The sequence below is a fragment of the Tursiops truncatus genome, chromosome 8 (assembly GCF_011762595.2).
Source record: "Tursiops truncatus isolate mTurTru1 chromosome 8, mTurTru1.mat.Y, whole genome shotgun sequence".
Classification (NCBI taxonomy): Eukaryota; Metazoa; Chordata; class Mammalia; order Artiodactyla; family Delphinidae; genus Tursiops; species Tursiops truncatus.
This window is the reverse complement of record NC_047041.1, coordinates 99,297,383-99,323,284: the sequence shown is the minus strand read 5'-3', so window position 1 is coordinate 99,323,284 and position 25,902 is coordinate 99,297,383. Positions and strand designations below refer to the sequence as shown.

Genomic DNA, 25,902 nt, shown 5'->3' with positions numbered 1-25,902 from the left:
CTTTTGTGGGGTGCGGCTGGGCGCCTAGGGCCTTTGTGGGGATGGGGAGCAAGGAAAAGGGGAATGCGGAAAGGGTGACGGAGCGTCGACCTTTCATGCAAATAACGGGCAAAGCCGCTTGCAAATAACTCCGAGAAGTGCAAAGGGCGCTTCGAGTCTTTCGCGGCCGCATGCGGAGCTGCAGCACTCCGGGGCGAGGAAAGAGTTAAGCCCAACTCCTCTCCCCGCCCTCGGGGGAGGGGCCGAGCCGCAACGGAAATAACCGAGCGCCGGGCCGCGGTTGGCCGGGGGGAGCCGAACTTCTTCCGGAAGTAGCCGAGCTTTGAGGTCTAGTTCTCCGACCGGAGCCGAGCGCTGGGCCTTGTTCTGCGGATCCGCCGAAGGTGTTCCGGAAGGAGGCGAACCCCGAGGCGGGCAGGGCAAGCCTTCGCGGCGGCCCTCCGAGTCCAACGTCTGGCGGGGCTCGGCGAGCGCGGGGGGAGCAGCAGCCTGGATCCGGTCCGGCGGGAGCCGAGCTCCTTCCGGAAGAAGCCGAGCGGGCCGGCGCCGGCCTCGGCGTCCCGGGCTAGAGGCGGTAGAGGCGGCGGCGACAGCGCGGGCCGGGATGAACCGCGACGGCTGAGGCGGCGGAGGTGCCGGCTGCGCGGGCCCGACTGAGACTTCTGTGAAGCACCAGCCCCGCGCTCCGGGCTTCGCTTCGAGCCCTGCCCCAGTGAGCCTCCCGGACCCCTTTGTGCGGCCGGAGGCGGCGGCGGGAACGGCCATGGCGGCCAACATGTACCGAGTGGGGGGTAAGTACCGGGCGTAGGGGCTGCGCGGCCCGGGGCGGGAGAGGCTGGGGGCCAGGATCGGAGAGGCTTGGCACCCAGTGGCGCGGGGAGCCGCGTTTGGGGCGGCATGGTCCAGAACGCGGACCGGAACCGGAACCGGGAGGGAGGGGAGGGAGGGCGCGGGGATCGCGACTCGACTGAGCACCGAGACTCCCGGAGAGGCTTCGGGCGGCCCGACGGCACTCGCGGGGCTGAGTCTGGGGTCGCCGGTGTCGCGGAGTGGGCTTGGGAAAGTGGTTCTGAAGGAATTGACAGGGCAGGCAGGGGACGCGGAGGGCCGGGGCGACCGCTTTGCCACCTGCGGGGGAGCCGTTGGGAGGTTTCCTCTTCCCAGGCGTTATTGTGCGCCTCGGTTCGCAAAGGTGGGGGCCCTGCGCAGGAGTGAACAATTAGTCGCTTGGCCCAGACTGGGATGCAACTCCGTCGCTGAGTGGTGGGACTGCTGGGGAACCCCCTGCTTCTTGTCTCCCCCTGAAGGCTCACTTTTGAGTGAAGGATCTGATTTTAGAACTAAGTGATAAGGGGTGGAGAGTGGGGCATCCTTTCCTTATTTTCTGTTAGTTTCTCCACTTCCACATTTAAGCGTCCTCTCTACCTCGACCCTTATCTCCTTTTGGTCTACTCGGGCCTGCTTTCGCTCCTCCCACCCTGGTGCTCGGCTCTCCCATCTACTCCTCTGATCTTGCCGGTTCTTCCCCACCCCCTCCTACAGATTACGTCTATTTTGAGAACTCCTCCAGCAATCCTTACCTGGTTAGAAGGATTGAAGAGCTCAACAAGGTGAGTGGAGCAGAGTCCCGCCACGTCGCCACCAACCCCCCCCCCCCCCCCCCCCCCCGCAACCTCCTCTTTCTTCTGAAGTCTCTAACTTCAGGTGAATGAGAGAGAGAGAGAGAGAGAGAGAGGGAGGGAGAGAGAAAACACAAACCCTATCCTAAGTACCCATTCATATTCATTCATTCATTTATTCATTCATTCCACACATTCAGGAAAGGCTATTGAGAGCTTAGTGGGAACTTTGCTATTCTGTTTCTTGGGGGCCAAGGAAAGGGATTTGGAAGTCTGTCCTTAAATGTAAATCTCTTGATTCATAATTTCTTGGGCTTTTCTTACATCCTTTAGACTTGCTCACTGTTGTTAGTCTCTTTATGCATTTCCACTTTCAAATGACTACTTTTCACCACCATTTTTTCTCTCCTTAGACTGCAAATGGAAATGTGGAGGCAAAGGTTGTGTGCCTTTTCCGGCGAAGGGACATTTCTAGTAGCCTCAACAGCCTGGCTGATAGTAATGCCAGTAAGTGTCTTTGTACCCCACCCCCGGCCCCCCGTCTCCCCCTGCCCATGATCTGAAACCTGCGCATGTCTCTGCAGGTGTTTCTCTTGGTAGCATGCCCAAGGCAGGGGTGTGAGTTTGGGGGTGGTAAATGCCTGATCTGCAGAGGGAGGCCTGTTTTTACACGTTGGGTTGGAAGCAGGGTGGAGAGGCCATGATAAGGAAAGCCAGAATTTGGCTTGTGTGTGAGCGTGTATTTACGAGATGATAGTATTTAAATAGGGGATGAGGAGGAGCTTTAGAGAAGCAGGACTCTTGGGGGACAGTTTTGGTTATGTTGGGACAATGGGTGGTGACTGTGAAGGTCAGATGAAGAGGAAGAGATCGTACTTAGAAGCCTGTGTAACAGGGAAGCAGGTTTTTTTTTTTTTTTTTTTTTGTGGTCATGAGGTGGTAAGGATACATGGGTGGGAGGGAATAAATAGGAAGCCAGGAGTTTTCTTGCACTTTTCCTCTTTCTCACCTATCCTGACTTCCCCTTTACTCCACTTTACATCTTTCCCTTTTCTTTTTGCCCTATCCTACGTCTCTTTATGCTTTCATCATCTTTTCAGATACATGTTCTTCCATTTCCCTTAGTTTCTTTTTCTTTTTTCTGCTTTGGCTTTCTTTTCCCTTCCTCTTGTTTTTCCTAAATTATTTTTCTCATTTTAGGCTTTTTTGGGCCTTGGACATGAAGGGGTTAATGAGGACCTGGGCCTACCAAGTTCTCCGGCCCTTTGGGGTTTCCAGTCCCTTCTGGCAGGGGCTGACCTTGGCCTTGTCCAATCAGAAAGGGTGTGGGGGGTGTGGTCCCCCTTGCCTTAGGGCAGGGTTTCCGGAGCACACAGGCGAGGGGGTGGAGCCTACCGCACACCCCCCTTTCTCCCTGAGGCTGGGAACAATGTACCAATGAGCCTGGGCCTGTGGCTCCTTTGCCCCCTCCCTGTTTGGTTGGCACCCAGCCAAATTAACCCTTTCCACCAAGGTTTCAGGGCAAGTTGCAGCTCCTTGGGGAGGAAGGTGTTGGCACTGGCTTGAGAGGTACTGTCCTTGAAAGCCCCACAACAAACGATTGTTAGCCAAGTAGAAAACAAGGGATAGTTAGGGTCGCACGTGACATTTAAGAGCAAAGTCTCCTGAAATTTGCAAAGAGGAACTGGTAAACACACTCCTGTGTGGGGCTTTTACTCATTTATTTAATTTGGATTTCTGGACCCCAGGCTAGTTTAGCAAGAGACAGGTGGGATCTTCTTGCTGGGTCTCATGTGAGCAGATTTGTGCTGTATGAGTGGTGTCTGAGCCGTGGCACCTGGGTCTGTGATGTATTTCTGTGGCAGTCTTTGTACTCTCAGCAGCTCTTCCCTAAAGAGTGATGGAGAGTTGGGAGTATTTGTAAGGGGGGTGGGGGTGGGGAAGCTAAGAGGGAAAGCTGGTGGTGTGAGAGGCAGGTACCTAGGGAATGTGAGAAAAACAAGTGAGACAGGAAATATTTTCCCTGGGTTAGAGCTTCTAAGGTGGCTTCTTTCTGAATTAGTTTCTGACTCGGCGTCTTCCTCCTAAATCTCCCAGGGGAGTTTGAGGAGGAATCAAAGCAGCCAGGGGTGTCGGAACAGCAGCGACATCAACTGAAGCACCGGGAGCTTTTTCTTTCTCGGCAATTCGAATCGTTACCAGCCACCCACATAAGGTATGGGACAATCAGGGCCACTGTGGCCTTCATGCACTTATTTAGAAGGTGGAAAGGAGGGACTAGTGTATTGGAGCTGCTGTACAGAGGAAATGAGGAACTCACCCAGGGTTTTCTGACCTCTCTCCTGTAGGGGGAAATGCAGTGTGACCCTCTTGAATGAGACAGATATCTTGAGCCAGTACCTGGAAAAGGAGGTGAGAAAGAGGTGTCGGGAGAAGAGGGAGGGAAGTAGGTATTGCCCCAAAAGGCAAGAAGAAAGTCTGACTGGGATGAGGTACAGGTTGACGGGCTGCCTGTCTTGGGAACTCTGGATACACCCCACTGCCCCCTGCCTATGAGGACTGCTGCCCTGCTTACCTTCTCTCTTTCCATCTCCAGGACTGCTTTTTTTACTCACTGGTGTTTGATCCTGTGCAGAAGACACTTCTAGCTGATCAGGGGGAGATTCGAGTTGGTTGCAAATACCAAGCTGAGATCCCAGATCGCCTGGCAGAGGGTATGCAGCAGGAGACAGTGTATTATGGCTACGGGGTTGTGTAACATCAGAGTCTCTGAATGGTGTGCCCTGGCGTTGTGTGGTGCACAGTCTGCCTGGCTCTGTGTTGTGAACGTAGCAGAATGGGACCTTAGGAACCGGAAAGGGGCAAATGGGCACATTGGGAAGAGAAGTCTGAGAGTTGAGGTGGCTGACAGAATCCAAGGAGGAGACGAGGTGTTACTTTGTCAAGACATCTATTATCCTCCCCGATGATACCATTTCCCCATTCCCCAGGAGAATCTGATAATCGGAACCAACAGAAGATGGAGATGAAAGTCTGGGATCCAGACAACCCTCTCACAGACCGGCAGATTGATCAGTTTCTCGTGGTGGCCCGGTGAGGGGTGGGTGGATGGGGCAGATGGGCTGGGGGTGGTGTGGACATAGTTCTGATTCATGTTCGTAGAGATGGACTTTATTTATTTTTGGCCTGGATGTTGTCCTTTTTTCTCATCTGGCTTGGTTCCTCAGCCCACTTGCGCTTTCTGCTTTCCCTGACTCCTCACTCTCTCCCTTAGAGCTGTGGGGACCTTCGCGAGAGCCCTAGATTGCAGCAGCTCCATTCGGCAGCCAAGCTTGCACATGAGTGCCGCCGCCGCTTCCCGAGATATCACCCTGGTGAGCAAGAAGTTGGTGGGTAGTTGGGTAGGCTGGGCTTTGTGGGGACCTGCAGAGCCTTGGGACTCTGCAGGGAGGAGGGTATCTCTGAGGGAGTGGGAGTATTTAAAGAGCAACAGAGGAGTGGTGCTGAGGGTTTCAGGTCATCAGCATTGTTTCCCACCTTTCCTGTAGTTTCACGCCATGGATACATTGCAAAGGAACGGCTACGACCTGGCTAAGGCCATGTCGACCCTGGTGCCCCAAGGGGGCCCGGTGCTGTGTCGGGATGAGATGGAGGAATGGTCAGCCTCAGAGGCCATGCTATTTGAGGAGGCCCTGGAGAAGTACGGGAAGGATTTCAATGATATTCGCCAGGACTTTGTAAGTGGATGGGACTAGGAGGAGAGGTGGAAGAGGTGACAGGTGAGGGAACCAGGACCAGGGGCCAGATAGCAGCTCATCCTTCTTCCTTGTGCCTCCTCAGCTACCCTGGAAGTCACTGGCCAGCATAGTTCAATTTTATTACATGTGGAAAACCACAGACCGATACATTCAGCAGGTGAGGTCTGGGCTGGGGAGGCTGGACCAGAGGCCTCCTGCTCACCTCTGCCTTTGAAGTTGATGACATCCTCCCTGCTGAGATGCTCTGATCCTTTTTACTTTTTCTCCTTCCTGCAGAAAAGATTGAAAGCTGCTGAAGCAGACAGCAAACTAAAACAAGTCTACATCCCCACCTAGTAAGTGCGACGGATAGGGGAGACAGGCATGTTTCCCTTCTCAGCCCCTAACCTGTGCTTTCCTAAGTGGTTGGGGGGTGGGTCGGAGACGCTGTCAAATTACAGAGACAAAGTGGAAGTGGATTCTTTTCCTTGACCAGTTCCTGGTTTCTCCTCCATTAGCACCAAACCAAACCCTAACCAGATCATCTCTGTGGGCTCAAAACCTGGCATGAATGGGGCTGGATTCCAGAAGGGCCTGACTTGTGAGAGTTGCCACAGTGAGTTCCAGGAAGGGATAGGGATGCGGGGGGTGAGCCGGGCGTTTGCTCTGGCCCAGCAACCTGAGAGGCTCAGGTAGCCTCCGGACCATTCCCTCCTCTCCATGTTCCTGCAGCCACACAGTCTGCCCAGTGGTATGCCTGGGGCCCACCCAACATGCAGTGCCGCCTCTGTGCTTCCTGTTGGATCTACTGGAAGAAGTACGGGGGACTGAAGACCCCAACCCAGCTTGAGGGGGCTGCTCGGGGCACCACAGTAAGGATGGACGATGAGGGACAGGTTGGGGAGAGCAGTAAGCTAATTGGTGTGAGCTTTAAGTGAAGGCCAGAACACCCAGCTCCAGTAAGGTTATGGCTTGACTGGGGTGGGGGTGGGGTGGTACTGGACAGTGGTTGGGGAGCCAGGCAGGTCAGGATGGCAGCAAAGAGATCAGGCAGGAATAAAAGACCCTCCATCAAGAATGGAAGAAGGGAGCCTTGGCGACTGACTGTGTTCTCCCCTTTTCCTATGTCCTTCTTCCAGGAGCCACACTCGAGGGGTCATTTATCCAGACCCGAAGCCCAAAGTCTCTCCCCCTATACGACCAGCGCCAACCGGGCCAAGCTGCTGGCTAAGAACAGGCAAACATTCCTGCTGCAGACCACGAAGCTGACCCGTCTTGCCAGACGCATGTGCAGGGACCTGTTACAACCGAGGAGGGCTGCCCGACGACCTTATGCCCCCATCAATGCCAATGCCATCAAGGCAGAGTGTAAGGGCAGGAGTGCTGGGGCTGGTGGCAGGTTCGGGGTTGCTCTGGCCAGAGACCAGTGTTTCTCTGGGTGTTTAAGGACAGTAGTAGGGATAGTAGGCCACAAGGATTTGTTACGAGGTTAGGCATGGTTCCTGGCCCCAGAGGAGGCCTGAATAGTGAAGCGCCTTCAAAAGCGTTCATCTTTGTTCTCCAGGCTCCATTCGACTCCCTAAGGCCGCCAAGACTCCACTGAAGATTCACCCTTTGGTGCGGCTCCCCCTGGCAACTATTGTCAAAGATCTGGGTAAGGGTGGGTATAGGATGGGGAACCTTTAGGGTGGTGTCTGGCTCCCGGTCCTTTTATCATCAAGATCCTTCTCTTCCCCTGCTTTTTTCTTTCCCACTGAGTCCAAAAAGGTTTAGTCTAACAGACTGTACTTTTGTAGGTTAAAAATGTTACTTTTCACATGCTATCCAGTATAACTATATATTGATTGATAAGATCATACTCATGTGTGACTTTTGAAATACTGGTGATTACTCTCCAGACCCCTCCCCCGTCACTGCTTTTGGGGATGCATACAGAAGAGGAAGTGTGAACGTCCTCTAAGGTTTCCTTTCTTTTTTTTCCCTGACAGTGGCCCAGGCACCTCTGAAACCAAAAACACCTCGGGGTACCAAGACGCCGATCAACAGAAACCAGCTGACCCAGAACCGGGGACTGGGGGGCATCATGGTGAAACGGGCCTATGAGACTGTGAGTTGACAGACTGGAGTGGGCCGAGTTGGGTGGGCTTTTGTATCTGATAGGTGTCTGAGAGTCTCCTCTCTCATTGTGCTGCCCCATTCTTTTCCAGATGGCAGGAGTCCCCTTCTCTGCCAATGGAAGGCCTCTGGCCTCAGGGATTCGCTCAAGCTCACAGCCAGCAGCCAAGCGTCAGAAACTAAACCCAGCTGATGCACCCAATCCTGTGGTGTTTGTGGCCACAAAAGATACCAGGTAGGGAGCCCTCCATGGGAGGGGCTGAGAGGTTGACAACCTAGATTGGTGGATATGGGAAAGGAAGTAGGAAGGAGTATCTGAGCAAGACCAGCTCCACGAAGACTGGGTGCAGGGTGGGTGGGGATGTTAGGAAGGAATGGGCTGGAAGGTGGAATTGTAGTGGAATGTGGGGTTTCATCTTGAAGGTCTTTGCCTTTTTTATTGCCCCCTTCTCTTCTTGGCCAGAGCCCTGCGGAAGGCTCTGACCCACCTGGAAATGCGGCGAGCTGCCCGCCGGCCCAACTTGCCCCTGAAGGTGAAGCCACCACTGATTGCAGTGCGGCCCCCAGTCCCTCTTCCTCCATCCTCACATCCTGCCAGCACCAGTGAGCCCATTGTCCTGGAAGATTGAGCATCTGTGGGGAAGGGAGGTGGGCTGAAAGCTAGAGGGTGGGTGCACAGGGCACCTAGCCTCCCTTCCCTTTAGTATCAAAGGGAATGAGGAGTGAAGGAGGGAGGGAGCAAGTGAGCGTGTCCTTGGAGGGGTTGGACGCCCTCTGGTGTTAGCACTTGGAGGCTTGTCCCCTTCCAGTGCTTCTCTGTGCCTGGTGGTGGAGGGCAGACTGCAGGAACTGGTCCATTGTGGGAACCTAGCCTGTTTTGGGGGGTAGGACCCACAGTTGTCTTGGACAGTTTTGGGGGGAGGGTTTTTAAATTTTTTAAAAATTTTGCCTCCCTTTGTGAAAGGGGATGGGGGAGGGGAAGAGTAAACAGATATCAGGTGGTGGTATCTGGTTGGGGGTGGGGGGCGTGCACTGCCATGACTGCCATGTCTTTTTTTTTTTTTTTTTTTCTCCTAATTGAGGGTTTCTCTTCCTGTCCGGTGTCCGGACTTTCCTAATTGGAGTTTGAGGTCCCATAACCCCAGCCTATGCTCGCTCTTTCCTTCCCTCCCCTTGTCCCCTCTGCCTTTTGTACGCCAGTTCTCAGAAATAAAGACCTTTTGTCTGTTTTTTTAACCTCGGATTCTGTAATTGGTTCTTATAGTAACAAATAAAAAGCTGTTTTCTTCAGCTCCTCCTGGCTCAGCTATTCTCTGCCGTGTGCATGCGTGTGTGTGTGTGTGTGTGTGTGTGTGTGAGTGTGAAGGTGCTTCTTTATTTCCTCTTAATCCCCTTTCCTTTTTTTTTTTTTTTTGCGATACGCGGGCCTCTCACTGTTGTGGCCTCTCCCCTTGCGGAGCACAGGCTCCGGACGCGCAGGCTCAGCGGCCGTGGCTCACGGGCCCAGCCGCTCTGCGGCATGTGGGATCTTCCCAGACCGGGGCACGAACCTGCGTCCCCTGCATTGGCAGGCGGACTCTCAACCACTGCGCCACCAGGGAAGCCCTCCCCTCTCCTTTTTACTTAGAGGATTCTGGGAGTTGTTAGAGGCCAGAGCAGGATGTAGCCCACTTTGGGGTGTACTGTAGGATCATATCACCTAGGTCTGTGGTGTATTTGCACAGATTGCTGCTTCAAGGATCCCCAAGGGCAGCCTCAGCAACTGCCTTGATATTGGGGCCCACTCTAGTGCTGTTTCCTCCCTTTTTAAGTTTGGGAGACAGATTAGACATTTGAGCTGGTCCCAACAAGAGGAGCACCTTAGGAGAGAGAACGAGAAGTTACGCCTACTGTGTGCTCCTTGAGCACTTTCTTTAGAGATGGGGAAAAGCCTCAGCAGTTGTGACTTGCTCAAGGTTAGATCCTGAGATGTCTGCCTCAGGTCCGCTGCTCTTTCCACAGCCGGAAGCTGTGGAAAGCTGTGGGTTGATCAAACACAGCAGGAGCTGCTTAGACCAGCTGATAGGCCCCTCCATCTCATGGTCCTTGTCCCTGGGGCCTCCCTAGCTCTCTTCCTCCCTCCCTGGCCTGAGCCAACACCTTGGTAGTGTAGGGAGGAACTGACCACTATAACATTCTAGGGGGAAGCAGCACCCTCCAGTGTCTTCACTCAGCTGCCACCATAGCAGGTTCTGCTAAATGCCTTTAAGTGGGCCGGTGGCTCTGGCTCCTGGTGGGTGCACTCCACGCAGCCCGCTTACGCGGAAGAGAGGCGATCTGGCTGTAGCCCGTGGAGTGCGGAAGGTGCCCGGTGGGGGCAGAGCTCCCCAACCAGGGTTAGGGAGAGGTTGCAGAACTCCCATTCTGGGAGAGGACCGACGGCAGAGGGAGAGGGTAACAGCCCTGAGGAGGTTGGGAGTCTAGGGACAGTGCGGGCTTTGTGGAGGATCCGCCTTTATTCACTAGGTAAATATGGGGTTGAGGATACAGTCTCTACTGCCCCTTGAAGGAGGACACAGCCTGCTCTCGACCACCCAGCAGGGAAACCGCCTGCCGTCAAGCAGCGGGCCCGGCAAGAAACCCGGCACACGCTGTGGCTGCCTTATGAATATTCATGACCTTTGGGCCAATCAACGTCTGAACAGCTCAGAGCACGCCAATTGGCTTACCGCATGCAGATAAGCATCGTAGATGGTATTCCTAAAGCTGGTAGAGGCTTAAGTCGGGCTGGAAACGGAACCTTGAGCGAAAAGAGCTCGGTTTTCGGAGGAGTGTACCGCGCGATTGGGCGACGGCTACGTCACTTCCTATCGGACGGGCGGAAGTTGCTTCCCAGCATGGTGCAATTTGTAGAAGTGAGTTCCGGTCGTGGCCGAAGTGGTTGCATTTTGTTAGTACCGGACAGTTGTGATGGCTGCGGTGGATTCGGATGTCGAACCGCTGCCTCGCGGGGGTTTCCGCTGCTGCCTCTGCCACGTCACTACGGCCAACCGTAAGCGGTGGCTAGTGAGGGGGGTGTTTATGGGCTTTCGTCTTTGGGTCCTAGCGAAAGTTAGGGTTATAGGTCATAGTTCTTGCCAAGTCGGTTGGTAGGGTCTCACCTCCGTTTTCTCTCCGCTGTCCGAAGGGATTACAGAGCGGGGGAGAGTCCCACCATCTTACACCCCAGCTTCCCAGTATCCGAAATCTCGACGACAGAAGTTTCGTTATTTCCTCTTTAACCGTCATCTATTGGATATTCCCTTTGTGCCTGCTACTCCGCTGGGTTCTAGAGCGGGGAGAGGGGATTTAGAGATGAAGGAGCTCACCACCTAGAGATGGAAACAATTTCAGTACCTTATAGATGTGTTTGGAAAGCTGCCCGGTCACAGAGAAGGTAGTAATTAAGTGAGGGAAGCCCTACAGAGGAGCTTCCCAAAGGCAGAGATGGGTGAAGTAGTATGGTATGCATGTTTGGAACGTGGGTTTGGAAAAGGAGACAAGGTCCTTTTATGACAGCGTGAGAAGCTCAATGAAACCTCATATTCCACTTTTGAAGTCTGGAATCATAATCTCCCCTAAACATGATCTTTCATTCTTTTCCTTTGTGAATGGCACTACCACTTGTCCAGTAGGGCAAGCCAGAAATCCAGGATAGTCTTCTCTGGCCCCACATATACACTGGTGACATCAAGCAGCTGACTCAAAATGTAATAAAAATTTAAAAATCAGCTAAGTTTTCCCGCATTCACCATGTACCAGACTCTCAGGCAAGTGCTATATATGAATAATATCAATGTGGTAGGTACTATTATTATCTCCATTTTATACCTGAGGAGACATGAACAGCGAGGTTAAGTAAGTTGCCCAAGATTTCGCACAGCTTGACAGAGCTGGGATTTGATTCTGGGTAGTGTGACTTCTGATCCTGCACTTGTAATCTCTATAATATACCCAGAAATGATAAATAGTCTAGGGTCCTGATTTATTTAGTTCTTCTATAAATGACCTAGATAAGTTACCTGTTAATTTCTTTACAGTGTGCAGGTGTTGCTCTACCTAGCACTTGTAGATGGTTTAAGAAATACTTGTGGGGCTTCCCCGGTGGCGCACTGGTTAAGAATCCGCCTGCCAATGCAGGGGACACAGGTTCCAGCCCTGGTCCGGGAAGATCCCACATGATGTAGAGCAACTAAGCCCGTGCACCACAACTACTGAGCCTGCACTCTAGAGCCTGCGAGCCACAGCTACTGAACCCATGTGCCACAACTACTGAAACCCGTGCGCCTAGAGCCCGCGCTCCACAACAAGAGAAGCCACTGCAATGAGAAGCCCTCACACTGCAACGAAGACCCAATGCAGCCAAAAAAAAAAAAAAAAAGAAATTGAAAAAAAAAAAAGAAATACTTGTGTACAGCCAGTTCTCCTGGGAACCACTTAAAATGCTTTATATAGACAAATGGACGAGAGCGGAAGCTGCAAGGAGCCAGGACTTTGTCATTCAAATGCCACATTTTCTATGGCTTGGAAGAATCAGTAGGATCTAGGTATGCCGAGAAAAAAGTCGGGGTAGGTACACTGAAGAGCAATTCGGATGTTTTTGTCCTCACGTTTGTCTTTGCAGGACCCAGCCTAGAGGCCCACCTGGGAGGCCGAAAGCACCGGCACCTGGTAGAACTACGAGCTGCTCGAAAGGCCCAGGGACTTCGAAGCGTGTTTGTCAGTGGCTTTCCCCGGGATGTGGGTTCTGCTCAGCTCTCTGAGTACTTCCAGGCATTTGGACCTGTGGCCAGTGTTGTCATGGACAAGGACAAGGTAGAGTGAGTGGCTCTGGGGGTAAAGAATGAGTCAGGTGTCCTGCACACCAAAAGAAATGGGGCGGGAGACCAGCAGCCTGTTTCTGCTGGTTCCTAATGTGGCTTGCCCTTGGTGGACACTCCAGTACTTGGGCTAGTCCAGCTTTGTGAGTCTCTCACCCTCGCCCCCCCACCCCTGCTTGGATTTTATCAGTTCGTCAGAATTAGTCACTGGGGAACTTGTTGGTCATTTATTTATTCAGTCAGTCTTTTATTTGCCAAATATTTATTAGCTGCTAACTTTGTACTAGGCACTGCTTAGAACTGCATTCTGAGTAGTGCATAGGTTAGTCATGGTCCCTGCTTGCACAGACCTTACAGTCTAGTGGAGGAAGTAGACAATTAAATGAGTAACTACTACAGTGAAGTGGGTGCTTTAAGACCACACCATTGGGAGATCTATCCTAACCCTTCAAGAAACTGGTTGATAAACCAGCTAGCAGTTTATTAACTTATGCTGAAAGGTACTGAGGTCATCCGGTCAGAATACCCTGTCGTCTGGACAATGCAAGACAAACAGACTTGTTCTTTGTGGTCCTTTTTGTCTTGCTTCCATGCCGACCTTTTGTCAGAGTCTCTCTAGTCCCCTGGAAAAAGTTTGCCGTTGTGGTGATGTGCTCCGTGGTCATATTGTAGCTCTGAGGCTACACTCTGGTTTTGTGGGCTTAGATGATCCCAAATCTACTTAGCAGCTCAGGTCTTCTTTTACCACGCCGTGGGGTCTGTTTTTCTTAGAAATTGCATTCAGCAACCGACTCACAATGGTTTAAACAAACAGGGTGCAGTTGTTCTCTTATAACAAGAAGTCCAGACCTGGGCCGTCCAAGATTTTACTGTTTTCCTGCTCTGTCATTATGGGCATATGGCTCTCACTTCATAGTTGTGATTATGCTGGTTCCACATCTTCCGACAAGAAGCAGCAGCAGGTTGAAGGGCAGACTATCAAAGGCTAGGGTCATCTGAGTCTGATCCCTTCCCCCGCTTTCTTTATTTCCCAGGAAAATATTTCTCAGAGGCCTCTTCAGCAGACATCTCCTTATATTTCATTGTCCAGAACTCTGTCTATTGCCTGGTTACTCCTAGCTACAGGGAAGCCTGGGAAATGAAGTTTTCTTAGCTGGGCACTTTGCCCCTCTGAGCAAAAAGCAGGGTTCTGTTAGTAAGGAAGTTGGGAGAATGTATATTGGGTGGGCAATTGGCAGTGTCTGTCCCAGGTGAACTCTTCAGAAAGCTCAATGCCACCATTTTTGTTCATATTTATTTCAATTGTAAAGAAAGATCTTTTCCTGAATTTAAACCTCAAGTTTTTGAGGCTTCTATCAATAATTATAACAATAATGACTAAAATTTTTATGGAGCAATTATTATGCACCAATTATATGCTAAGTACCGTATATCTTTTTTTTTTTTTTTTCCCGGTACGCGGGCCTCTCACTGTTGTGGCCTCTCCCGTTGTGGAGCACAGGCTCTGGACGCGCAGGCCCAGCGGCCATGGCTCACGGGCCCAGCCGCTCCGCGGCATGTGGGATCTTCCCGGACCGGGGCACGAACCCGTGTCCCCTGCTTCGGCAGGCGGACTCTCAACCACTGCGCCACCAGGGAAGCCCTAAGTACTGTATATCTTATTTAATCTCCACAACATTTCCTTGAGATCATCACTGGGGAAGTTGGAGATTTGGGGGAGTCCCTACTTGGGAGGCAGTCACGAGTTACTTAACCTCTCTGAGTTTCAGCTGCTTAATTTGTAAAAAGGGAATAATAACACATACCTTGTTGTAGGAATCTTACGAGACTTTGAGATAGCTTACGTGAACTGTTCGGTTAATAATAAGCCCTCAGGGGGCACGGGTTCAGTCCCTGGTCGTGGAACTAAGATCTTGCATACCACACAGCACGGCCTAAAAAAAAAAAAACAACTTGCAAAAAAAAAATAAAGACCTCAGTAAATAGTGGCTGTAGTTGGGGATGCTGGTATTGAGAGGAGAAAAATGGCCGGGATACATCCTTCTGAATCTGCTTATCCCACCCTCCCTGATGCCTTTTGTGCCGTTCTTGAGAGAAATATGTGCACACAGACAAGGCCAAGCAAAGAGACACCTAATTGCTAGCTGGGGCTTCGGCTGCAAACTTGGTGTTGCACTGCAGTCTGTTGAGCTGTGTGATTCCTCAGAATCAGAAGATTCACTTGGGCAGGCCCAAGTGGCTGCCTTTCTCCTTAGTTTCACTTTGGTTCTTTGTGCTATTTGACATAGGGTAGAAGTGAGGGTAGACGGGGGACCCCCTTTTCTTTTTCCCCTCCTTGTATTGTCAATTGATATTATATATTATTAAGATATATAATTCACTGTTTGTTAGTATATTTGGAAGATTCTGCAACCATCATATGATCTAATTCCAGAATGTTTTTTATCACCCCAAAAAGGAACTGTGAATCTATTATCTGTCATTCTCCAATTGTGATTCAGGCCTGTGTGCTGGTGAAGCCATCCCTCTGGTTAATTTTTGTATATGGCGTGAGGTAGGGGTCCAACATCATTCTTTTACATGTGGTTATCCAGTTATCCCAGTTGAGAAGACTGTTCTTTTCCCATTGAATGGTCTTAACACCTTTGTTGAAAATCAGTTGGTCATAGATGTACGAGTTTATTTCTGGAGTCTCAATTACATTCTCTTCATCTGAATGTCTGTCTTTTTTTTTTTAAAAAATAATTTTTGGCTGCGTTGGGTCTTCATTGCTGCATGCGGGCTTTCTCTAGTTGTGGCGAGCAGGGGCTAACCCTTCGTTGTGGTGCACAGGCATCTCATTGCGGTGGCTTCTCTTTGTTGCAGAGCATGGGCTCGGGAGCGTGGGCTTCAGTAGTTGTGGCTCGTGGGCATAGTTGCACTGCAGCATGTGGGATCTTCCTGGACCAGGGCTCGAACCTGTGTCCCCTGCCTTGGCAGGTGGATTCTTAACCACTGCACCACCAGGGAAGTTGTGAATGTCTATCTCTATGCCAGTACCACACTGTCTTTTTTTTTTTTTTTTAATTAAAAAATTGTTTGGGAACTTCCTGGTGGTACCGTGGTTAGGACTCAGCGCTTTGGCTGTCAGGGCCTGGGTTCAATCCCTAGTCAGGGGACTAAGATCCCGTGAGCTGTGCGGCATGGCCAAAAAAAAAAGTTTTTTTTTAATTGAGGTAACGTTGGTTTGTAACATTATATAAATTTTATGTGTACAACATTATATTTCTATTTCTGTATACCCTACAGTATGGTCACCACCAAAAATTTAGTTTCCATCCATCACCATACAGTTGATCCCCTTTACGCATTTTGCTCTGCTTCTTCCCCTCTGATAATCACTACTCCTCTCTGTATCTATGTGTTTGTTTTTGTTTGGTTTGTTCATTTATTTATTTATTTATTTATCTATTTAATAGATGTTTTTATGGTACATATAGTACTTTATTTTTTTAAAAACTTTATTTATTTTGGCTGCGCTGGGTCTTAGTTGCAGCACGCAGGATCTTTGTTGAGGCACGTGGGATCTTTTAGTTGCAGCATGCGGACTTCTTAGTTGTGGCATGCATGCAGGATGAGTAATACTCTAATATTCTATTGTATATATACACCTCATCTTCTTTATCCATTCATCCATTCAGGGGCACTTAGGTTGTTTCCATACCTTGGCTATTGTAAATAATGCCGCAGTGAACATAGGGGTGCATATATCTTTTTTTTTTTTTTCCCTGTACACGGGCTTCTCACTGTTGTGGCCTCTCCCGTTGTGGAGCACAGGCTCCGGACACGCAGGCTCAGAGGCCATGGCTCACGGGGCCCAGCCGCTCCGTGGCACGTGGGATCTTCCCAGACCGGGGCATGAACCCGTGTCCCCTGCATCGGCAGGCGGGCTCTCAACCACTGCGCCACCAGGGAAGCCCTCATATATCTTTTCAAATTAGCGTTTTCGTTTTCTTTGTATAATAACCCAGGAGTGGAATTGCTGGATTGAATAGTAATTTTAGTATTAATTTTTTTGAGGAATCTCCATACTGTTTTCCATAGCGGCTGAACCACTTTATATTCCCAACAGTGCACGAGGGTTCCCTTTTCTCCACATCCTCACCAAGACTTATTTCTTGCCTTTTTGATAATACCCATTCTAATAGGCATGAGGTGATATCTCATTGTAGTTTTTTTTTTTTTTAATCTTTTTTTTTTTGGCTGTGTTGGGGCTTCATTGCTGTGCACGGGCTTTCTCTAGTTGTGGCAGGCGGGGGCTACTCTCCCTTGCGGTGGCTTCTCTTGTTGTGGAGCATGGGCTCTAGGCATGCTGGCTTCATTAGTTGTGGCACGTGGGCTCAGTAGTTGTGGCTCGCGGGCTCTAGAACACAGGCTCAGTAGTTGTGGCGCGCGGGCTTAGTTGCTCTGCGGCATGTGGGATCTTCCCGGACCAGGGCTCAAATCCATGTCCCCTGCCTTGACAGGCGGATTCTTAACCACTGCGCCACCAGGGAAGTCCAGTCTCTTTGTTTTTAAAATTTTGGTTGAGTTGTATAAGTTCTTTATGTATTTTGGATATCAGCCCATTATCAGATATATCATTTGCAAATATCTTCTCCCATTTGGTGGGTTGTCTTTTTATTTTATTGATGGTTTCCTTTGTTGTGCAGAAGCTTTTTAGTTTGATGTCGTCCCATTTGTTTATTTTTGCTTTTGTTTCTCTTGCTTGAGGAGACATATCTAGGAAGATATTAAGAACAGTATCAAAGAGCTTACTGCCAGTGTTTTCTTCTAGGAGTTTTATGGTTTCAAGTGTTACATTCAAGTCTTTAATCTATTTTGAGTTTATTTTTGTGTGTGGTGTGAGATAGTGATCTAGTTTCATTTTTTGCATGTGGCTGTCAAGTTTTCTGAACTCTGTTTATTGAGGAGACTGTTCTTACTCCATTGTATGTTCTTTGCTCCTTGTTGTAAATTAATTGTCCATATACATGTGGGTTTATTTCTGGGCTCTCAGTTCTGTTCCATTGATCTGTGTGTCTGTTTTTCTGCCAGTACCATGCTGTTTTGCTTATTATGATTTTGTAATATAGTTTGAAATCAGGGCGTGTGATACCTCCAGTTTTGTTCTTTTTTCTCAGGATTGCTTTGGCTATTTGGGGTCTTTTGTGGTTCCTATAAATTTTAGAATTTTTTGTTCTGTTTTTGTGAAAAATGTCCTTGGGATTTTTTTTTTTTTTTTTTTTTTGAGGTACGTAGGCCTCTCACTGTTGTGGCCTCTCCCGTTGCGGAGCACAGGCTCCAGATGCGCAGGCTCAGTGGCCATGGCTCATGGGCCTAGCCGCTCCACGGCATGTGGGATCTTCCTGGACCAGGGCACGAACCCATGTCCCCTGCATCAGCAGGTGGACTCTCAACCACTGCACCACCAGGGAAGCCCTCCTTGGGATTTTGATAGGGATTGCATTGAATCTGTAGATTGCCTTAGGACATTTTGACAATGTTAATTCTTCCAATCCATGAACATGGAATGTTTTTCTATTTATTTGTGTCTTTTTCAGTTTTTTTCAACAATGTCTTATAGTTTTCAGTGTATATGTCTTTCACCTCCTTAAAGTTTATTCCTAGGTATTTTATTATTTCTGTTGTGATCGTAAATAGTTTTCTTAATTTTTCTTTCTGCTGGCTGATTGTTAGCGTACAGAAAGAGAACAGATTTTTGTACCCTGCAACTTTGCTGTATTCATTTATTATTTCTAGTGGGTTTTGGTAGAGTCTTTAAGGTTTTCTATATATAAAGTCATGTCAACTGCAAATCGTGATGGTTTTGCTTCTCCTTCCCAATTTGATGCCTTTTATTTCTTTTTCTTGTCTAATTGATCTGGCTAGGACTTCAATACTGTTTTGAATAAGAGTGGTGAGAGTGGGCATCCTTGTCTTGTTCCTGATAGCTTTCAGATTTTCACCATTGAGTATGATGTTAGCTATGGGTTTGTCATATATGACTTTTATTATATTGAGGTGCATTCCTTCTCTACCCATTTTATTGAGAGTTTCTATCATAAATGGGTAATGAATCTTGTCAAATGCTTTTTCTACATCTACTGAGATGATCCTATTTTTATTCTTCAGTTTGTTAAAGTATGTGTCTTGTTGATTGATTCATGGTTGTTGAACCATCCCTGCATCCCGCTTGATGGTGTGTATGATCCTTTTAAGGTATTATTGTATTGTATTTGCTAATACTTTGTTGAGCATTTTTGCATCTATGTTCCCAAGAGATATTAGCCTGTAGTTTTCTTTTTTTGTGTTGTCTTTGTATGGTTTTGGTATCGGTGATGTTGGCCTTGTAAAAATAAGTTAGGGGGCTTTCCTGGTGGTGCAGTGGTTGAGAGTCCGCCTGCCGATGCAGGGGACATGGGTTCGTGCCCTGGTCCGGGAAGATCCCACATGCTGTGGAGCGGCTGGGCCCGTGAGCCATGGCCACTGAGCCTGTGCGTCCGGAGCCTGTGCTCCGCAACGACGGGAGAGGCCACAACAGTGAGAGGCCCATGTACCCCCCCACCAAAAAAAAAAAAGGTTAGGAAGCGTTCCCTCCTCTTCAGTATTTTGGAATAGTTTGAGAAGGATAGGTATTAAGTCTTTGATGGTCCTGGACTTTTGTTTTTTGGGAAACTTTTTGATTACTGTTTCATTCTCCTTACTCGTGATCAGTCTATTCAGGTTTTCCATTTCTTCATGATTCAGTCTTTGAAGGTTGTGTGATTCTAAGAATTTGTCCCTTTCTTCTAGGTTGTCCCTTTGTAGGTTTGTTGGTGTATAGCTTTTCATATTCATAATATTCTCTTACCCTTTGTATTTCTGTGGTATCCGTTATTATTTCTCCTCTTTCATTTCTGATTTTATTTATCAGAGGCTTCTCTCTTTTTTTTCTTAGTGAGTTTAGCTAAAGTTCTGTCACTAGTACCACACTGTCTTGATTACTGTAGAGAGTACCTTTGTATAAGCAGGATGAGGTTCTAGCTTTACCAGTGAAGAAAATATAAAAAAATATGGCCTTTTGCCAGAGCAGTTATATTTTTTCTGCTCCTGCTAACGTTTTACCTTAAAAAAAAAAATGACCCAATGAATATCATTAAACTCAACCAAATCATAGCAGCAGTGCTGTCATATTGCTGGTAAGTTTGTTGAAGATAGGGTTTATATGTTTATATTTATGCCTAACACAGTGATCATTACATGGATTCTTTTTTTTTTTTTTTTTTTTTTTGTGGTACACGGGCCTCTCAACCGCTGCGGCCCCTCCCACTGCGGAGCACAGGCTCCGGACGCGCAGGCTCAGTGGCCATGGCTCACGGGCCCAGCCGCTCCGTGGCATGTGGGATCCTCCCGGACCGGGGCACGAACCCGCGTCCCCCGCATCGGCAGGTGGACTCCCAACCACTGCACCACCAGGGAAGACCCTACATGGATTCTTAATATTAAAAGAGTCTAATTAAAGCAGGAAAAGTTAGGGGGTGAGTCACAGTATTACCAGTGAAATGTCATTGGGAAGACGGGGGTTTTATAAAATAGGTAAAATGAGGTTTTTCAGAGGCAGGCTTGGGTGAGAATAAAATGTATGCGATTTGAGTGAAGGAGATAATTGCTTTTCTAAATATGTTCCCTGGTGGGAATTCCCTGGCGGTCCAGTGATTAGGACTCCACGCTTTCGCTGCCGAGGGCGTGGGTTCAATCCCTGGTAGGGGAACTAAGATCCCATAAGCCTCGAGGCGTGGCCTAAATAAATAAATAAATATGTTCTCTGATGTTATGGAAACAGCAAACAAATTTCCCAATTTATATGGTGGTCCCCATTTTAAAGATTCTCACCCACTGTCAGACCATGTGTTTGGATTCTAGGTTCTAAAACCATCATCATTGTCCCTCTTGTGGTTTGACAGGGAGTGTTTGCCATTGTGGAGATGGGGGACGTGGGTGCCCGGGAAGCTGTTCTCTCACAGCCCCAGCACAGCTTGGGAGGACATCGCCTGAGGGTCCGGCCACGGGAGCAGAAAGAGTTCCAGAGCCCAGCCTCCAAGTCCCCCAAAGGAGTGGCCCCCGACAGTCACCAGCTGGCAAAAGCACTAGCGGAGGCCCCGGACGTGGAGGCACAAATGGCGAAGCTCGTGGGGCTGAGGGAGCTGTCTGAGGCTGAGCGGCAGCTTCGGAGCCTCGTGGTGGCCCTGGTGCAGGAGGTCTTCACAGAGTTCTTCCCTGGTGCGTCACCTCCCTCACTGTGTCTGAGCCCTCCCTGTCCTTCCTCCCCTGTGTTTGCATCCCCAGTCCTCCCTCAGCTAGTGGTGTTCATTTGCCTGCTTTTCCATCTTTGTGCCCCATTTTGTTCTTCCACCACTTACTCCCTGCAGTGTCTCTTGACCTTTATTCTCTGCTTGGCACCCAGGCTGTGTGGTCCATCCTTTTGGCTCTTCCATAAACAGCTTTGACGTCCATGGCTGTGATCTTGACCTCTTCCTGGATCTGGGGGACTTGGACGAGCCCCAGGTATGTGACCATGGAGGCAGCTGTGAAGAGTCAGTGGAAATGGTCATGTCTGGGCAAACACTTGACCTCTCGTGCCTTAATTCCTCATCTATAAAATGGGGGTAATAGGACCTGCCTGAAAGGGTTATTATAATTGGAGAAATGTGAATATGTATGGATATTGGATAGGATAAGATGAATCAACATGGGATAAATGGCATTTGTAACAGGGAAAAAAACAGATTTCAAAATAGCATGTATAATATCTTATTTGGGGAGATAATGGGTTATGTTTTTGCTTATCTGTGTTTTCTAACATGTAATGTACAGATCCTGCCTTGGGAATAGGAAAGGGTCATTATTTTTTAAATAGACTATTTTTTATCTTTTTTTTTTTTTTTTTTTTTTTTTTTTTTTTTTTTTTTGCGGTACGCAGGCCTCTCACTGTTGTGGCCTCTCCCGTTGGGGAGCACAGGCTCCGGACGCGCAGGCTCAGCGGCCATGGCTCACGGGCCCAGCCGCTCCACGGCATGTGGGATCTTCCCGGACCGGGGCACGAACCCGTGTCCCCTGCATCGGCAGGCGGACTCTCAACCACTGCGCCACCAGGGAAGCCCTAAATAGACTATTTTTTAGAGCTGTTTTAGGTTCATAACAAAATTGAGCAGAAAGTACAGAGTTCCCATATACCTCTCACCCACAGAAGGTTTTTTTTTTTGCTGCACCTCACAGCTTACAGATCTTAGTTCCCCCACCAGGGATTGAACCCGTGCCCCCTGCAGTGGAAACGCACTGGATTCCTAACCACTGGACCACCAGGGAATTCCCTTTTTAGTCTTATTTAATCTGGAACAGTTCCTCTGCCTTTTTTTGTTTTTCATGACAATAACGTTTTTCTAAAATACTGACCGTTTATTTTATGGCATTAAAAGGTTAATTTTTAAAAAGGCTTGTGAGGGCTTCACTGGTGGCGCAGTGGTTGAGAGTCCGCCTGCCAATGCAGGGGACACGGGTTCGTGCCCCGGTCCGGGAAGATCCCACATGCCGCGGAGCGGCTGGGCCCGTGGGCCATGGCCGCTGAGCCTGCGCGTCCAGAGCCTTTGCTCCACAACGGAAGAGGCCACAACAATGAGAGGCCCACGTACTGCAAAAAAAAAAAAAAGCTTGTGAAGGTTAAATGAGTTGATATTTATAAAGCCTTTAGAATAGAGCCTGGCACATAATAAGCAGTAATAGGTATATCTTAGGGATGGAATGTTCCCTGGTTAGGGGACCGCAGGTGAGGCAGTTACTCAGCTCGTTTCCATCCACAGCCAGCCCCAAAGGCTGCAGAATCTCCATCCCTGGACTCGGCCCTTGCATCCCCACTGGATCCTCAAGCCCTGGCCTGCATCCCAGCCTCCCCTCCAGACTCACAGCCTCCAGCTTCTCCCCAAGACTCGGAAGCCCTGGACTGTGAAGTCCCTTCCTCCTCTCTGGCACCCCGGACTCCAGACTCTGCTTTGGCCTCTGAGACCCTCGCCTCTCCCCAGTCCCTGCCTCCATCCTCGCCACTGCAGGAGGACCTGGGAGAGGGGGACCTGGGGAAGGCCATGGAACTGGCAGAGGCCCTGAAGGGGGAGAAAGCAGAAGGGGGAGCCATGCTGGAGCTGGTGGGATCCATTCTTCGGCGCTGTGTCCCTGGAGTGTACCGAGTCCAAACTGTGCCATCTGCCCGACGCCCTGTGGTCAAGTTCTGCCATCGGCCTTCAGGTCTCCACGGTGACGTCTCCCTCAGTAACCGGTACCTTTGTTTGGGGGGTGGCGGGGAAGGCCGGATGGGCACTCTGGGGAGGTTGAGGAGGGTGCCCTGCACCAGCTGAGCCTTTGGTTGTCCTTATTTGGTCCTGTCTGTCTTTCTGATGCTCATCTCATGTCTGGCTTTCATTTCAATGTTTGGAAAGTGTGTTTCTTGGGATACTGTTTTTAAGGATTTAGGAAAGAGTTCCATGGTTGAATAAGTTTTAGCATTGGGAAATGCTGAGTTAAACACAGGCAGGTTTCTCCCTTCCCTCCCTCTCCCCCACTTCCTCTTTCCTCCCTCTCCCTCCCTTCCTATCTTTCTTTGCATAGTAAAGGCTCTGATAAGTCTTACAATAACATGCTCTGTAACTAAGACATTTATAGGATGTAGTGTTTCCCAGACACGTTTGATGTTCTTTTGTACATACTCTCTCCAGACCATGTCAGAAAACTCGGGAAACCCTCTGTTGGCCTTCTTCCAGCTGGCCCCCATTACACAAGCCTGGAATAAGAGCTGGGGGTGATAGGTTCCTGAGCCCTAACACCCTTGTCCCCCCCTCTGTCCCAGGCTGGCCCTGCATAACTCCCGCTTCCTGAGCCTCTGCTCTGAGCTGGATGGGCGAGTACGGCCCCTTGTGTACACTCTGCGCTGCTGGGCTCAGGGTCGAGGGCTGTCAGGTGAGAATGAATCAGGACAGACTTGGGGCTGTGTTCGTGTCGGGGCAGAGGCAGGGACTCAGGGAGAGAAGGAAGGTGGCAGGTACAGGAACCAGGGTTGCGAAAACTGCCAAGGAGGGGATCAGAACCGCCTCTAATCTAACCGGAATTAATTGATTATTTACCCAGGGAGTGGCCCACTTCTCAATAACTACGCCCTGACCTTGCTCGTGATCTATTTCCTTCAGACCAGGGACCCTCCTGTGTTGCCCACTGTGTCCCAGCTCACCCAGAAAGCAGGTACAGTAGCCCGGCCTCCACCCGCTCTGTCTCGTGAGCTTCATCTCTCTTCTTCATCTCACTTAGACATATTGAGCTTCCCTGGGAATGAGATCTCTGCTATCACTCCCATATCCACCCTCCCCCGCCCCCCCTTAATCTTCGTGCTTCCAGGCTCACCCTCACCTTTTTTTACTTTCACAGGTGAGGGCGAACAGGTGGAGGTTGATGGCTGGGACTGTAGTTTTCCCAGGGATGCCTCGAGACTGGAGCCCAGCACCAATAAGGAGCCCCCGAGTGAGTTTGGGGAGCCTGGGAGAGGACTAATAAATGGTGCTAATGACACAGTTACTGGCACACAGCAACCTCGTGGGATAGCTAATATTGTTATTGCTACTTAACAGATGAAGAAACCATGCCTTGGAGTAATTGAGTGGCTTGCCCGAGGCCATGCTGCTGGCGAGGGGAAGGGGCGTATCTGGGAGCGCCACGGGAGAGAGGTGTGACCTCCTGTTTATAGGGATCAGAGGAGCCTGGCCCTGGCACTCTTCTGAGCCACTTGGAAGGGAAAAAGAAAGTCCAGCTAAGGGAATGGCTCTGGCACAGGGCTGATCTCACTTCTGGCCTCCAGGTGACCCCTTTTCCCTGGGTTTTCTGTTCCTCCAGGTTCCCTGCTGGCCCAGTTCTTCTCCTGCGTCTCTTGTTGGGATCTTCGTGGCTCACTGCTGTCCCTGCGGGAGGGTCAGGCACTGCCTGTGGCAGGGGGCCTGCCCTCTAATCTCTGGGAGGGTCTGCGCCTCGGTCCCATGAATCTCCAGGACCCCTTTGACCTGAGTCACAACGTGGCAGCCAACGTGACCAGCCGGGTGGTCGGGCGGCTACAGAACTGCTGCCAGGCGGCAGCCAGTTACTGCCGAAGCCTCCAGTACCAGTGCCGTTCCTCCCGGGGTCGGGACTGGGGGCTGCTTCCCCTTCTGCAGCCCAGCTCCCCTAGCTCCCTGCTGTCTGCAACACCCATCCCCTTACCCCCCGCTCCCTTCACCCAGCTCACTGCTGCCCTGGCCCAGGTGTTACAGGAGGCTTTGGGGTGCCATATAGAACAGGGAACCAAGAGACTGCGGTCAGAGGGAGGTGGGACTGGGGAGCCTTCCCAGGGAGGGACAAGCAAAAGATTGAAACTAGACGGACAGAAAAGCTGTGAGGGGGGGCAGGAGGAACAGCAGGGACGTGCAGGGGGCCACAGTGAAGATGGGGTGGAAGAAATGGCGATAGAGGCTGGAGAGTCAGTGCAAGACTGGGCCATGAGGAGCCCTGGGCAGCCAGGGGAGCTGGCCCCGATGACCGGAAAGCATCTAGGCACTGGAGAAGAGGGGCGGTCAGGCCCCGCAGCGCTGGCTGAGCAGGGGCCCAGAGGACCTGCGGCAGCCCAAGAAGGGTCTCAGGCCGAGGCAGGGAAGGGGGCGTTGCTCTCCTCAGTGGGCTGGCGCTGCGCCTTGTGCCACCGAGTGTGGCAGGGGCGGCGGCGTGCCCGAAGGCGCTTGCAGCAAATCAAGGAAGGCGGTGGAGCTGGTGCTGGCACAGGAGCAGAGTGGCTGGCAACTGAGGCTCGGGTCACCCGGCAGCTGCGAGGCCTGAGCGGTACTGAACAGACGCCAGGGGCCGAGCCACTCCTGACCTTCGTGGTGTCTGTCTCCCAGGCTGACCAGGCTCTTACTGTGACCCCACTCCGGGATTCTCAAGGCCTGTTCCCTGATCTCCATCATTTCTTACAGGTTTTCCTCCCTCAAGCACTTCGAAACCTGCTCAAGTGAAGATGGGGACCGTAAAGGGCAATAAAGCTGCTAGTTTAATAAACGCTAGTTTCTGCTAATTTCCACCTGGTAATAATCCTCCTTCCCCCCAGTGCTTAATGCAGCCTCTCCCAGGTACCCTCTCTCGCCACCCTAAGATAGGTCTCTCAGTATGTTTCCTTCAGAGCCCAGGAGGAGTGTGTGTTTGGCACCTGGACCCACTCAGTAGAGCTCTGGAAAGATGGAGTGCTGGGTGGGTGGCTTGAGCAGCACCTGAGACGTACCAAGTTTGCTTCCACATTTACCTTACTGCCCAGAGTTGTGAATGGGGACAGGGCTTGAAATTTGGATTCAGGGTTCTTCATTCTCTCACTTAATAGAATTCATCCTGTTCTTAAATTGGGTTCAGATCTGAGCATGGGTAAAGGGCGACCCATCCATTGAATTGTCAGCCTTTCCCGGGTGACAGGACGTGGCTGGGTTCTCCCTCAGCCCCTCCCTTGTTGCAGGCCCGAGGACTAGCTCCTCTTCTAAGCAGTAA

The 25,902-nt window shown here is 50.3% G+C and overlaps 2 protein-coding genes across 7 annotated transcripts; both read left to right on the top strand.

Moving 5' to 3' along the window:
* Positions 1 to 127: 127 nt before the first annotated feature.
* MTA2 (metastasis associated 1 family member 2) lies at positions 128 to 8,761 on the top strand. The gene is made up of 18 exons (XM_033860845.2): positions 128 to 791; positions 1,543 to 1,610; positions 2,033 to 2,126; positions 3,717 to 3,834; positions 3,968 to 4,031; positions 4,216 to 4,333; positions 4,610 to 4,712; positions 4,894 to 4,993; positions 5,168 to 5,356; positions 5,460 to 5,534; positions 5,654 to 5,712; positions 5,875 to 5,972; positions 6,089 to 6,228; positions 6,496 to 6,724; positions 6,921 to 7,010; positions 7,345 to 7,463; positions 7,564 to 7,706; positions 7,935 to 8,761. The coding sequence occupies exons 1-18, from the start codon at positions 764 to 766 to the stop codon at positions 8,098 to 8,100; spliced, it is 2,001 nt and encodes a 666-aa protein (XP_033716736.1). The 5' UTR covers positions 128 to 763; the 3' UTR covers positions 8,101 to 8,761.
* A 1,578-nt stretch (positions 8,762 to 10,339) lies between these two features.
* On the top strand, positions 10,340 to 25,425 carry TUT1 (terminal uridylyl transferase 1, U6 snRNA-specific). Of its 6 annotated transcripts, none has more exons than XM_073809074.1 (10): positions 10,346 to 10,502; positions 11,530 to 12,036; positions 12,114 to 12,304; positions 20,274 to 20,589; positions 20,774 to 20,874; positions 22,167 to 22,636; positions 23,204 to 23,313; positions 23,482 to 23,592; positions 23,776 to 23,868; positions 24,238 to 25,425. In XM_073809074.1, exons 3-10 carry the CDS (start codon positions 12,290 to 12,292, stop codon positions 25,380 to 25,382), a joined length of 2,361 nt encoding a protein of 786 aa, XP_073665175.1. In that variant the 5' UTR covers positions 10,346 to 10,502; positions 11,530 to 12,036; positions 12,114 to 12,289; the 3' UTR covers positions 25,383 to 25,425. The 6 variants fall into 6 exon arrangements, with proteins under 6 accessions (XP_033716719.1, XP_033716720.1, XP_073665175.1 ...); XM_073809075.1 differs by having other exon boundaries at positions 10,353 to 10,502; positions 11,630 to 12,036; XM_033860828.2 differs by lacking the exon at positions 11,530 to 12,036 and having other exon boundaries at positions 10,340 to 10,502.
* The last annotated feature ends 477 nt before the right edge of the window (positions 25,426 to 25,902 follow it).

What these genes read in the sequence shown, in the direction of transcription:
- TUT1 (XM_033860828.2), top strand. Translation starts at nt 10,421, where the DNA reads ATGGCTGCGGTGGATTCGGATGTCGAACCGCTGCCTCGCGGGGGTTTC. An exon ending in TTGTCATGGACAAGGACAAG is followed by an intron (nt 12,305 to 20,273) that starts GTAGAGTGAGTG and finishes GTGGTTTGACAG; the next exon opens with GGAGTGTTTGCCATTGTGGA. An exon ending in GGGACTTGGACGAGCCCCAG is followed by an intron (nt 20,875 to 22,166) that starts GTATGTGACCAT and finishes TTCCATCCACAG; the next exon opens with CCAGCCCCAAAGGCTGCAGA.
- MTA2 (XM_033860845.2), top strand. Translation starts at nt 764, where the DNA reads ATGGCGGCCAACATGTACCGAGTGGGGG. An exon ending in GGATTGAAGAGCTCAACAAG is followed by an intron (nt 1,611 to 2,032) that starts GTGAGTGGAGCA and finishes TTCTCTCCTTAG; the next exon opens with ACTGCAAATGGAAATGTGGA. An exon ending in GCCAGTACCTGGAAAAGGAG is followed by an intron (nt 4,032 to 4,215) that starts GTGAGAAAGAGG and finishes TTCCATCTCCAG; the next exon opens with GACTGCTTTTTTTACTCACT.